This window comes from Enhydra lutris, unplaced genomic scaffold (assembly GCF_002288905.1).
Source record: "Enhydra lutris kenyoni isolate GAN:26980312 unplaced genomic scaffold, ASM228890v2 scaffoldscaffold4, whole genome shotgun sequence".
NCBI classification, from domain to species: domain Eukaryota; kingdom Metazoa; phylum Chordata; class Mammalia; order Carnivora; family Mustelidae; genus Enhydra; species Enhydra lutris.
Window position 1 is genome coordinate 61,645,339 of NW_019154088.1, and position 13,658 is coordinate 61,658,996.

The following is a 13,658-nucleotide window of genomic DNA, read 5'->3' on the forward strand; positions in this document are numbered from 1 at the left end:
CTAGGAATTCCATAATATAGATATGTTCTGATTCTATCCCCTTCAGAGACTTCAGAATAAAATATTGGGCATTGGTTAAAGCTAAGGCAAGAATTGGTCAGATGTATCTAATAATATTTTCATTCAACAAGCTGTCAATGATGTTGGAGACACTTAAAAGTCCTGGTGATTCTGTGGTCTTAGTGCCATTGTGACTCAAGCTGTAACTAAAATCAGCCCAATGCAACAGGAGATTCAAGAACAGCAGCAGAAAGATGATGACTTAACTGAATGGAACAATAAGGCACATGTTTCCAAGAACACCTCTCTATTCTTAGAGTAGAAATTTCCCTTCAAAATGACAAGTGGTGCAAACCCTTCAGGATCTTACTTGCCTTCAAAACCAAGGTGAGTCATGGACAGAAGATGCCAAGTGGTAACTATCCAGAGGGAAAAGGAGGGTCTATGTTACTAACTTAGGCTAAGGGCAGATATTATTCTTCCCACAGATGTTCCAAAATAGATGAGAACTACTTGAAGGAACTGAATGAGGACTTAAAGCTAAGGAAGCAGGAACTGCTAGAGATGCTAAAACCTCTTGAAGATAAGAACAATCTCTTATGCCAGAAGTTGATGTCTAACTTGGAGGAAAAACAAAGAAGGTAAAGGCCTTCTACTCAGGGTTTCTTAGAGGGAAAAAGGCTGGAGGACTTTAATCCAGAGGATTAACAATGATTATTTACATTTTTAAAAAGATTTAGATATTGAGCTATGTAAGTAAAGAATTTGTAACCACAAAATCAGTGGCAAGTAATCCTTTGTTTTCTGTTAGTAAAATTAAATATGATTCAACCCTCATCTCAAGAGATTACAGTTACTACTCTTCTTCCCTAGGATGCCCATCCAGGAAACAGAGAAAAGCTTTAGTATTTCAGTCTATCTTGGTTACACTGATAGCTCCTTATTCGTGTTTGTGGGATCACTTTAGGATAGATGACTCTGTTCTTCCCATGCCAAGGAGTGAAACAGAGAAAACTTCTGGGCCTAGGAGTCCTCCGGATTTAGAGTCTGGCTTCTCTAAATATACTAGGCAGATGAAATCTCAACTCTTATCTGGGCACTCACTGCTCTTGGGACCCACCAACTCTGTCTCCTTTCTAGTCTCAGATAATCTAACCTTAATTGGTCTACCTTCATTCTCTACCCGTAGTGTAGGCATCCCAGGGTGCTCAGACTTTTGGAGAACAAAGGCCAGGCAGAATGTTGTGGTCAAGCACCAGCTGCTTGCAGTGCAGAAAAAAACTTCTCTTAGGGCAAGAGAACACAAAGGTTCACATCTCTGCTTATAACTAAGGAGAAAAAAGTATAATGAACGTAAACATAAATTAACTCCTTTAAAGAATAGAGAGTGTTTGACTTACTTGGTATTGATTCAGATTTTGTTAGAAATTTCTTGATGGCTTGGACTGTATGTTGGGAGCTATCATAAAGATATAAGGGGTTCCCCAACTAACTCAAAGGTCTTTATATGAGAAATACAAATAGAGATGGGGTAAGGCATAATTCTGGAATTTATGCTGAAGACAACAGATTCTTTGACCTCATTCTTCACAGGGGCAAAATCATCCTTTCTACTTCAAAAGCCATTTACGAAAACATTTTTCTGAAGGGGTGAAGAAGAGACTCACTGGCAGCTGGAGACCTAAGTTTTGAGCATTACTGAACACAGAACTCATTATAAAGCACAGAGCTGAGGCAAATGTGGGTGGGGGATGAGATCATCCTATAGAGACCTTCTATGTCCAGAAGGAATTCCATTAACTCCTGTGATTTTAGCACCCATCTCATTCCCATGGTAGTCTATTTTCTGACTGCTTACAGAATATTAATATTAATCTTTAAGAAGTATTATGTTTTGTGATGTCTTTCTCTTCCTTCAAGTCTGCAGATTATGAGGCAGATCATGGCAGGGAAGGGGAGTGAGGAATCCTCAGTCATGGAGCTCATTAAAGAAGCAGAGGAGATGAAGCAGAATCTGGTAAGAGGTAGGTAGGCACTCTAAGAAAAGGTCTCCGGTATAAGGCTCCATTCAATTGCTATCATCAGATGTGGAAGGAAAGAGAGCTCATCTCTAGCATCTAAGGCTCTGATACTCATAGCTCCTCAATCTAAAAAGGAGTCAGATGAAATGCTGGGCAGACTCAGGACTAACTAGCAAAAATTCTATTTCTTTGACTTTTAAAAACTTTTCATCTAAAGGTTAGTAATACAAGCATATTAACCCTTCATATTTCATAAAGAATAGAAAATACCAAAGTAAAATAAAAGAAATAGTTTGCTCTGGGAGACTCATAAGATTTTTTAAAAACCAACAAGGTAAATGATCTTAAAAATTAGAAATTAGTGGTCTATGCCCCAGAAAAATTGCCATATGATTAGAACATCTTAAGTGTTGTGTGAAGAACTCATTTATGTTGGTAACATATTACAAATACCATAATTATAGTTATTATTCAAAATTGTTATTATTTTTGTACTGTCATCTCATCAAACTCACCTCTCACATTCCTGGATTTTGGGCTAGACCTATTTATTGCCTTCCTCTATGGTTTGCTATATACCTGCATCCCCATCCCTTTCCCCTCATTACTTAATAATTTCTTCCAACTTCACTTTAGTGACTGGACAAACACATTTCTGTTTGTTTGGTTTGTTCTCCCCACCCCCCAACAGGAAAGGAAAAACAAGATGCTTCGGAAGGAAATGGAGATGCTATGGAACAAGGTGTGCCTCTAAGGATCTTTTGATAGTATTGTCTTACAGACCCTAAAGCAAAGAACTTCCCTTTCCTCATGTCCCCATTCTCATTTTGTCATGTCCCTGCTTCCACCCATACCTCATTCCAATCCATCCTTTGCACAGCAGCCAAAGTGATATTTTGAAACAATCAAGTCATTTCACTTTCCTTAGGGAAACCATTTAAAGCTGCTCCTTATTGTGGCAAAATATGGCTGTTGCCTATCTCTATCCTCTCAAAGAAGTCCTCTCCCTACTTTCTGTGCAACCACCACACTGGCCTCCTTGTGGATTCTCAAACATGCCAAGACCTTTTTTTAATCTCAAGGCTTTTGCTCTGCCTGTAATACTATTTTCTTTTGGTTGGCTCACTCTCATCCTTCAGGTCTCCTTAAATGTCACCTCCTCAGAGAGGCCCTCCTTGTTTAGTCCATGTAAAACAGGGCACCCCTCCCCTACTTTCTATTATAGAATTCTGTTTATGTCCTCCACAGCACTCTTTATAATTAAGCTCATTATTTTTATTTTTATAATTGTTATTTTACTTGTTTCTTGTCTCCCTGGCCCTCTCTGGAATACAACCTCCTCCAGTTTCTTGATTTCTTTGTTCATCTCTGAATCCCTAGTATGTAGCACAATGCTTGGATTATAGTAGACAATCAATAAATGTAAGTTGAATGAATGAATGTATGAATATATAATTCTAATTCTCCTATGATTTTGCAACAATCACTTCACTGTTTAAAATACAATAGTAGGGCCTTTTGCTCGGAAAACATATGGGGGTGGAAATCCCTTTGTGGACTAACTCCTTGAGATCTGTGTGCTTTTTCATAGACTATAAAACTAGAAAAACAGATTGTGTCTGGTGATATAAACAGCGTGTGATGTGATCTCTGACTTTTTTTTCATCTGACCTTACCACAAATAATCAGGATACCATCAAGCCCTGCATCCTGACCTGAGATTTGCTCCTACTTCTCAGAGGCAGCTACAAATCAGTTCTATGAATTATCAGTTTTGGTTCTTGATTTGAGTCCTTGTGATAGGAAATGTGCCAGCACAATTCCTCTATCAAAATCCAGCTTCCCCAAAGCTCCCAAAAGATTTTTTATAAGTGATGTCCACACACATTAGCTTGTGATTGGTGTTCCCTACTCATAATTTTAGACAGCGAGAAATGAGAGAGAAGAACAGCAGCCCAGTGGTTAAGAATATAGGCTTTGGAGTCCATAAGATCTGGTTCAAATTCCAGCTCTGTACTCCTCTAAACAAATGACTTAGCCTCTCTGAATCTCTTTTCTCATTTATAAAATGGAAATAAAAATAGTCTTATGAGGATTAAATGAGAAGTTTTTAATGGAGTGTTGTAAATAAGTAATGTGTAAGTAGCTTACAGTGGTGATGACATATAATAAGGGTACAGTTAATAGGTCTTATTATTATAGGGTATACTCGAGACCAAACGGAAGGTCTTACTCCATTCCGAACCCCATTTTGTAGTCCACTTTTCATGTCAAACCCTGACAGGTTGCTGACTGGCAGAAACCAAAAGCCTTAACTTGTGTTGGTTTTCCAAAACTTCCCTCACTAATTCCCACTAATTTAAAGCCTTGCCATAATGTCTCTCTACAGACATTCGACACAGAAGAACTCGGTGGTCAACAAAAAGCACTACAGATAAAACACAAAGCAGACTTGCACGATGGGAAGGCAAGTGGACAACATAGTACTTAGAATTTCAAGGTTGTTGACACCACATTGCTGGAAACAGCCTGTTGACAATGAAGGCTAATTTGGGTAGGCAGATAGGATTTGGGCCTTTAGGTTAGGCTGGATTTACTCTCTGCTAAGACATTGCACTTCTCTTCTGGGACCTTCTATTCCTTTAGCTCTCTTCTTTTATCCCAGGTTCCCAAAACCCCCTCATCATCTAGGAAGACCAAAAATGAACTGGAGACATCATGTGCAGAGAAAGTGAAGGAGAAAAGGAAGGTAGTGTAATCTTTCTGAATGGTAGTAGCTTTTAGAACTGATGGATTAAAATTTTTAATGTAGCAGCAATCTGTCTAAACTACAATGCACTTCTTTAAAAAAAAAAAAAAAGTATTTTATTTATTTATTTATTTATTTATTTATTTGATAGAGAGCCAGCAAGAGTGGGAACACAGGCAGGGGAAGTGGGAGAGGAAAAAGCAGGTGCTTTTGAACTGATACAAATTTTATAGGAGATCTCATTCCCTTGGGATATTATATTTGAGTCAGAGTCAAACTGCAAGTTTCTGGGAAATCATGTTAGTGAAGGCAAAGTAGGAGAAACTACATGAACAATGACAACTCCACAATAACTATGTAATCTCAAAGTAATAGCTGATTTGTTTTCGAACATTTATTTAGAAATATTATGCTTGTATTTAATCTTCCCACAACATACTTATTTATAGATAAGTATTCTATTCATTTAGCTTTTAGCTTTCAGAGCACGGATTACACAGGTAGGGCCCTACTAAAAGGACTAAAAAGTTGAAGCCAATTTATTAGTGAATTTAATGTACTTTGCTATAACGTCTTTGCAGCATATTGAGAATAATGATTTCTGATCTCAATTTACTTTGTCACCCAGAGGCTCTTTCTTCCACCAGGAAAAGCAACAGAGGAAAATGGAATGGGTCAGGTACCAGGAACGAGGCAACATCCTTCAGGTACGAAGATTTTCCTAGGTTCGACATGGGATACAATTTCATTCAGACAATATAAGGTCTTTTAGTTTCATAATATTCACCCCAAGTCTCTCATCTGGATGACCAATTATCCTGCTTAAAGAAAACGTTTCATGGGGAGGTAACTGCAGAGACCTGTCTCCAGCTTCACCTTGAATAACTTAAATACATTTTTCCCGTATAGTCTTGATTTTGTTCTATTTGAAATGGGGGGAAAATCACAAATACTTTCTGCCCAACTTTAGAGATTGAACATGATGGGATGATTTTAAACTTCTGAGTAAAAAGGATCAGGTTACAGGTGCTTTAGAGAGGCCAGTATTATATGAGTAATTTTGAAAATGTTGCCTTGTAGAATGACTTCAATGGCAAAGTGATTGAGCTGAGAATTGAAGCCTTGAAGAACTACCAGAAGGCCAATGACTTGAAATTATCCCTATACTTACAGCAGAATTTGGAACCAAAGCAAGCATATTTTAATCTTCCTGGGTCCCGAGGTAGGTGGAGTATCATAGGCACACAGTTTGAGCCTTTATTTTATTTTACAGTGAACATTCTATTACTTATGAAGTGAACAGCACAATGCCTGGCACCCCGTAAGTTAAATGTTAGTAGTGATCTAATGAATTTTATCACTATCATTATTACTCAGAAGCTCTTGTAAAGTAAGGATTCCTCTGGAGGAAATGAAATTTTCTTTTGTAAAGACTAAGTTACATATTATGTACTTAGTATACGTAGTTAGTACAAAGTTGGTACCTGATAATATATTAGTCTCCTCCCCACTTGTACCTTTTTCTTAGGAATTACTGTAGTTTGGTCTCATGAATCTTGTTGGAGTTAGACTCTGCTACTTCAGAACAGAAAGCCAAAGAGATATACTTCTGACAGTGGTTGTGAGTTTCACTAATCCAAATATTCTTCTGAGATTTTCAGCGTTTCCCTCCAAAGAATTTATGGCATCATTAGAGGAAATTGTATAGTTTACTATAAAAAAAAAAATAATAAAGGAACTGCTTCTGAAGGGCAGAAGAAAGACTTCTTAAATTTTCAGGGATCTATGAATCTGAACTCTGTATTTTAAAGAAAACCTATGCAATGAGAAATCATCGTAGGGGGATAACAATATTTTATCAGTAACAGTGTAAGTATGTATATCTTGCATTTCTTTTTTAAAATGTATTCATTTGAGAAAGAGAGAGTGAGAGATTGAGAAAGCAGGAGTTGAAGAGAGGGGTGGGAAATGGGGAGAAACAGTATTCCCACTGAGCAGGGAGCACGATGGAGGTCTCCATCCTAGAACCGGGGGATCACGACCTGAGCCAAAGGCAGACACTTAACCACCTGAGCCACCCAGGTGCCCCTCTATATCTCTAATTTTTACTCAATCTTATACCATGAAGGGCTTGAACAGCTGATAAAATCACACACAGCACATAAGATTTAAATAAATAGATGAGTAAATCAAGAAAAAGGGAAAATATGTTGAGCCCAAGTAAATACATGAATATGTATAATGAAAGTACTATATAGTTACTAGAAGCGCGCTTCAAACTTGGTTCTGGATTTCCTAGAAAAAGAAACATGGATTCACAGTGTCCACAAAATAATAATAAACCAATTGCTCAAGAAATATAGCTTTTACTAGTTTTGAGACCAGAGAGAAATTTCTTCTCCATGGAGCAAGACATACTGTGTTATAGTAGCTAATGTTCTCAATAATATTTCTAAAATGAATTCAGAATCTAAATTTTCTAGGCTGTTTCTTATCTTTTTGTTGGCACAATCTAATAAAAATATTAATTTGAAAATTTTAAAAAGCAGTGGGTCAGTTCAAGACGATTTGGTCCAGGTACATAGTACTGTCAGTCTGACTTGACTCATATATAAAATTTACAAAATCTAGGTTGGATCGACTACTCATCCTTTAGCCAGTGTTCTACTTATATTTTTTCTTCTTCTTTTTTTAAAGATTTTATTTTTAAGTAATCTCTACACTCAGTATGGGGCTCGAACTCACCACCCCAAGAGTCACAGGCTTTATGGACTGAGCCAGCCAGGAGCTTATATCATATTTAATTTTTTTTCTTTTACCTGTTGTTTTGATAAGAATTGGACAGTAAGAAGCTCGAGGTTTTCTTCTCAAATAAGAACCTAGAATGCAATCAGAAGCAGTAAGTTACTAAGGTATAAAATAAAAAGCTAGAGGAGAAGAGGGTACAAGGATGACAGATCCTTGTTTTACTTTGTTTAAAATTAGCTGAAGGTCATCCCGATGGATCTTAGAGTAAGGAGTTAAAAATCTTTTAGCTCCACATTCAGTGCTCGATTCGGCAGCACATATACTAAAATAGCTCCAGATTCAAATCCAACCAAGATTAATAAGTAGTGAAGGGTTCCATTCGATTCAATCACCTTAGAAGATTTCTATTTTTCCCTTGTTTGCAGAACGTTGGATCTTTGAAATTTGGACTAGGACAGCCCACAGATCAGTACTCTCTTTTCCCTTCTCTCCTCTTATGCTTCTGGAGAATTAAGTGATAGGGCACTAAAATTCCAGTTACCACCAATGAAAGTAGCCACAAGCATGTGTTACCCATTGTTCCTGAGCTTTATTGATTGTGCTCTCACTGAACACTGATTATAGGCCAGTTTCATTTTCTAGCACACACATATACAAAATCTTTGGGTTTATTTGAGCCTCAATGGATCTGAAATCTGAGTCTTAGATTTTGGTTATGTTGACCTATTTGTTTGACTATTGAAAAGAAAATAAAAGCATTCGTTTTTTTCATAGAGGTATTTTTAAACTAATTGTGTTAAGATATAATTACCAGCAGTGATGTGATATAGGGAGGCGATTTCGTTGTGCTCATATTTCCCAACTTCTGTGTCACTTGGTTTGTTGTTTTCAATATATTCTGTTTAGACTGACTTCTTTAATTTCTTAAATGCATTCTTGGAACATAAAATTAATATTACTATTTTCAATGAAAAACCGATAAAGCTTTCCAAAATTGAAAGTAAACTTAGTAAAGATACAGAAAAACAAGATTTTAATGTTCCAACCAGACACTAAAGCCTGAGGTCTGTTTTATTAGGAAGTGAGATTAGCAAGATGTAGAGAGTTTTAAAGAAAACGAGCAACAAACTGAAACTTTCTCCTTGAGGCCATCAAATTTAAAGAATTGAAAAGGGAGTAATTTTCTCACTATGATTTACAGAGTGTTTGATGCTGTGTTCTATCACCTTCTAAATTTATCTCAGTTGCCATTCAAAATCATCTTGCAAAAAAAAAAATCATCTTGATACCAAATTTTTGGAAACAGTATTTTATTTAATTTATTTTTTTTAAAGATTTTATTTATTTATTTGACAGACGGAGATCACAGAGAAGCAGGCAGAGAGAGAGGAGGAAGCAGGCAGAGAGAGAGGAGGAAGCAGGCAGAGAGAGAGGACGAAGCAGGCTCCCCAATGAGCAGAGAGCCAACGCGGGCCTCGATCCCAGGACACTGGGATCATGACCTGAGCGGAAGGCAGAGGCTTTAACCCACTGAGCCACCCAGGTGCCCCTGGAAACAGTATTTTTTTTTTTTTTTAAGATTTTATTTATTTATTTGACAGAGAGATCACAAGCAGGCAGAGAGGCAGGCAGAGAGAGAGGAGGAATCAGGCTCCCCTAGACAGCAGAGAGCCCGATGCGGGGCTCGATCCCAGGACTCTGAGATCATGACCTGAGCCGAAGGCAGCGGCTTAACCCACTGAGCCACCCAGGCGCCCCTGGAAACAGTATTTTAATGGAAAAAGCACTTGATCTAGAGTCAGATATATGAGTTGCAGATCTTATTTTTGAAGCTGAATATTTAAATAACCTGGGAAGTCATTTAGTTTCAGTTTTTTCCTTTGTCTAAAATAATCAAAACATATTATAGAGCATGTTGAAAGCATGTGGTTTTGTGTAATGTTCACGATGACTCTATGGGTTAGGTCTCATAAAACAAGAAACTAGAGAAGGCAGGCTTCTGATTCTGTATCCAAGCTCATCTCCTAGTTAAAATATGGGATGTCTCATGACTCTTCCACCTCTAGCAGCTATGATTTAAATCCAAACTTATCACTGTTTAATGTATTATCCTCCCAATGAAGACTCATATGCCCTATGGGTAATTTGGTCAGTAATAAAACAGTTCAACATGGGTTGACAGTTTGTAATTTTGCATTTATCCCAGTAGGTGGCACCAACCACATCTAGGCTTCTAGTCCACAAATGGTGATTTAGGAACCCTGATACACTGTGGGAGAGACTGGTCTTCTGTTCCCACAGGACAAAATGTGCTACATTTATATATCAAATGAAAAAGAAATTATTGATGTTTTCTGCTATGCTCTGTTGCTCTGAGGTGTATTACTGGCAGCCTTGGTTAGACCTTACTAAACTCAGTAGTCTGCTCTCCTGTTACTGTGCTTCTTGAACTATAGTTTCCTTGTTTCCAAAAACATTCACTGTCTGCTTCCTTCACAATCCCTGTCTAATACTGTTTCTTTCAACCACAGATAAATCAGGTAATTGGGACACTGAATTATAAAATGAGTTGAGCAATTACACAAGGTGGTGATTTTTTGAAGTTTAAGTACTTAATAATGTTCCTACATATGGTTCATTTTCCTCTAGTCTCAACAGAACTGAATTTCACAAACCTGTCTTAAAGGATAAAATGTCGTTTGGGACATACCTCCCAGCAAATCCGGGTACAGGTCCTTCTGTTCTGGACATTTCCAAGTAAAGGAAAAGTTTCTCCCACTGCTCTTGGCCAAGAATTCTTCCTCCTGCATCAGCTGTCCTGTGTGCTGGTTGGCTGTGTTGCAGTGGTGTGAGCTATTTGATTGGCAAAACAGAATTCTGTGTTACTATTACTTTGATACACTTTAAACAATCCCTACTTGCAAATTCTCTGGAGGCCCTGGTTATAGCATTACCATTTCCAGTGCAATCTATTTGGCATACTGCCTCACCTAGTCTTGTAGAAGAGAAGAACATTTTACACCGAGTGAATGCCTTCTGGGGACGAGTCACATTTGAAGGGATTTATTTTCCCAGCAGTGTAAAATTACAATTTGACCAAAGCTGTGTAACAGCCTTTCCCCGGCTCCTGTAGAGTCAAGAGAACAGTTCATAGCCTTTGGCATCCACCTATCTTAGCACAGGCAAGAAGTAATCTTTAAATTCAGCTGAATTTCCCATCATGCCTGCTGGTAGTTTAAAGAAGAAATTTATCTTCGGTAATAATGTAACTGACGATAAGACATTTGATTCTGACACTTCTTTTTTCTCCTCCCCCTTCCCCCCACCAAACTCGTACTCTTGGCATTTTCTTGAGAAGAAGCTGAAGGTTGGATGTGAATATTTTGCTACACTTATAAATTCAGATGAAATCCCAGTGAGGTGGGAAATGAATACTCTTGAGACCTTATTTATTCTCTAACTCCCTCCGTTCCCAAAGCAAGTCATTCTTCCTGGCTTTAACCTTTACTTCACTTTAGTATGACTCTTCCTGATGGCTGAAATACACTCCAGTAGGTGCTGCTGAAAGGAAAATAATAGTGTTAAAGTTAAAAGGCTGAAAGGCAGGGGTGGAAACCCACTGTTAGCTTGAATCTGGGTCCTTGATAAATAGTAACATTCTCAAATACAGGCTTTTTAAAGCTTTGAGACAACTTGAACCTTTTGAATGTCAAAGTTAGGTTTATGGTATAGTAGTACTATGTAGTAGTTACTTTAGTAAATAATAGTAGATTATGAAGTTAATTTCTAAACTAAGTTTTTTTTTTTTTAACGTCCTATAAAACCCCACAGAGGGACACCTGGGTGGCTCAGTTGGTTAAGCATCTGCCTTTGGCTCAGGTTATAACCGCAGGGTCCTGGGATCCAGTTCCATATCAGGCACCTTGCTCAGTGAGGAGCCTGCTTCTCTCTCTGCCTGCAGCTCCCCCTGCTTGTGCTCTCTCTCACTCTCTCTCCCTGTCTGAGCCAAATAAATAAATAAAATCTTTAAAAAAATAAATAAAACCCCACAGAAGTCCAGGAGGAGAATAAAATTCTTCTTTCCTAAATATAAATTCTGAGGGTTGAAAAAAATAAATAGTACCTTTATTGATATTATGATTATTTCAATGAGGGACAATAGCTTCCAAACTTTTTTATATTACACGCAGGAAATTCAACAGGATTATTAGGATAGGGTTGCCATATATAGCAAACAGAAAGAGGATGTTCAGTTCAATTTGAATTGCAGATAGTTAACTTTTTAGTCTAAGTATTTCCCAAACATTTCATGGTTTTTATCGAAATTATTTGGTTTTTTATTGAAACCCAAACTTAACTGGTATCCTGGCAGTCCTAACTTAGGACAGACTCACTACAGAGCCTGTTTAACATCCTCCAATTCTTCATTTTTCCTCTTTTTATTGGCTCCCTTCTTCTTCTCTATCTCAGTCTATGCCTGTCATTCTCCCTGCCTTCTCTTTTTTGTCCCCATGCCCACTTATATCTTTTTTTTTTGTTGTTGTTCTCCACTATCTACAGTGAGCCATTTTTATGGAATATGTATCTGGGTTATCTGAGGGTGTGTATATATGAATATGATTTATCATTCCTTTTTTTCATTTAAAAGTTGTATTAAAAGTACAGTTTTGTGGGTTCTCAAACAAAATTGTTTCTACTTGCATACAGTCCTCAAATGATTTTCTTCTGCCTGAGAGACATGAGCCCTTAGTTGAAATAGGTTTGCCATTCCAACTTTAAAAATAATGTTTGAAGTTATGTTCTAAAGCAACATTTAGAAAATCCACATTAATGCTAATACCAGAGTCATTCCTACAGTAATGCAATGATATGGTATGTAATGTGTGATGAATGTTAGTAGCCTTGCAACTCAAAATAAAACTGGGTTTTGTTTCATTTTGTTTTTTCTCAAAGAAAGCTCTCATTTTCCTAATGTTTCCCACCAGGTACTATAAGCACTACAACTACGGGCAGAACAAGTACCAGCAAAAATGAATCTAATGTGGTAAGAATTACTTTCATTTTCAAAATTATTTTAAAGGCTTGCATAGATAGTGGGTATAGATTTTTGGAATTTATTTATTTATTTAAAGATGTATTCATTTATTTCAGAGAAAGAGAGGGGGGAGGGCCAGAAGGACAGGGAGAGAGAGAAAGCCAAAAAGACTCCTCGCTGAGTGTGGAACCCTACATGGGACTGGATCCCATGACCTGAGATCATGACCTGATCCAAAATCGAATCAGCTGCTCAGCCAACTGAGCCACCCAGGTGCCCCTGGAATTTATTTTATTTTATTTATTTAAAGATTTTATTTATTTATTTGAGAGGGGGGGAGAGAGAGAGAGAGAGCATGAGCAGGGGGAGAGACAGGGGCAGGGAGAGAGAAGCAGGCTTCCCACTGAGCAAGAAGCCCAATTCAGGACTTCATCCCAGGACCCTGGGATCAAGACCTGAGCCAAAGGCAGATGCTTAACCAACTGAGCCATCCAGGCGCCTCTGGAATTTATTTTTTAAAGCACATTCTAATTTAGTATTTTTAGGGGATTTGCATAGTGAGTGCCAGAGCACTTGATGTTTTAGCTGCTTTTTGTTTTTTGTTTTTTGTTCTTTTTTCCTCCTCTATGTTGTAGAGAATTCTGGGATCAAAGACCTACACAGAACAACAAGGAACTAGAGGAAGTCAGTTTGACGATGTAGGAGGGAGGCTCTTATATCTGAGGTCACTACCGGATGAAGCTCTGAAGGATTAGAAGGCTTTCACTCCATTTGCTTTGGGCAGATTTAAAGTCTAGGCACAACCATTTGTGTTAATTAAAATCTCTCAAACCTTTGCTTTAGTGTTGTTTACCGTGTCTCCACCAAACTGGGTGGAAATGCAGGTTAGATGCTTGACCATAAGTATGTCAGGAATTTAGTCATTTAGGGATTGTAAAACAGTCTCTGATTATTTTGTTAGCTCTTGATTTTGAAATGACTAGATTCAAACCATACTGTATATTGTTAACAAGTACATAAAATGCTGTTCCTCTCCACCTCTGAAATGTTTCATTCTGGGCAGATCCATCACTAGCATATAAGTAAAAATAGGTACAAAATAAGG

At 37.7% G+C, this 13,658-nt stretch overlaps 1 protein-coding gene across 1 annotated transcript; it reads left to right on the forward strand.

The window, feature by feature from the left end:
- The first annotated feature begins 337 nt into the window (after positions 1–337).
- On the forward strand, positions 338–13,388 carry LOC111158092 (uncharacterized protein C14orf53 homolog). The gene is made up of 10 exons (XM_022519931.1): positions 338–387; positions 489–641; positions 1,921–2,017; positions 2,713–2,763; positions 4,411–4,488; positions 4,687–4,770; positions 5,418–5,477; positions 5,851–5,992; positions 12,504–12,562; positions 13,189–13,388. The coding sequence occupies exons 1-10, from the start codon at positions 338–340 to the stop codon at positions 13,306–13,308; spliced, it is 894 nt and encodes a 297-aa protein (XP_022375639.1). The 3' UTR covers positions 13,309–13,388.
- Positions 13,389–13,658: the final 270 nt, after the last annotated feature.

Bases quoted from the DNA above. Each gene is read 5' to 3' on its own strand.
- LOC111158092 (XM_022519931.1), top strand. From the start codon at position 338: ATGACAAGTGGTGCAAACCCTTCAGGATCTTACTTGCCTTCAAAACCA. The intron at 5,478-5,850 runs GTACGAAGATTT...GTTGCCTTGTAG, and splicing joins AACGAGGCAACATCCTTCAG to AATGACTTCAATGGCAAAGT. The intron at 12,563-13,188 runs GTAAGAATTACT...TCTATGTTGTAG, and splicing joins GCAAAAATGAATCTAATGTG to AGAATTCTGGGATCAAAGAC.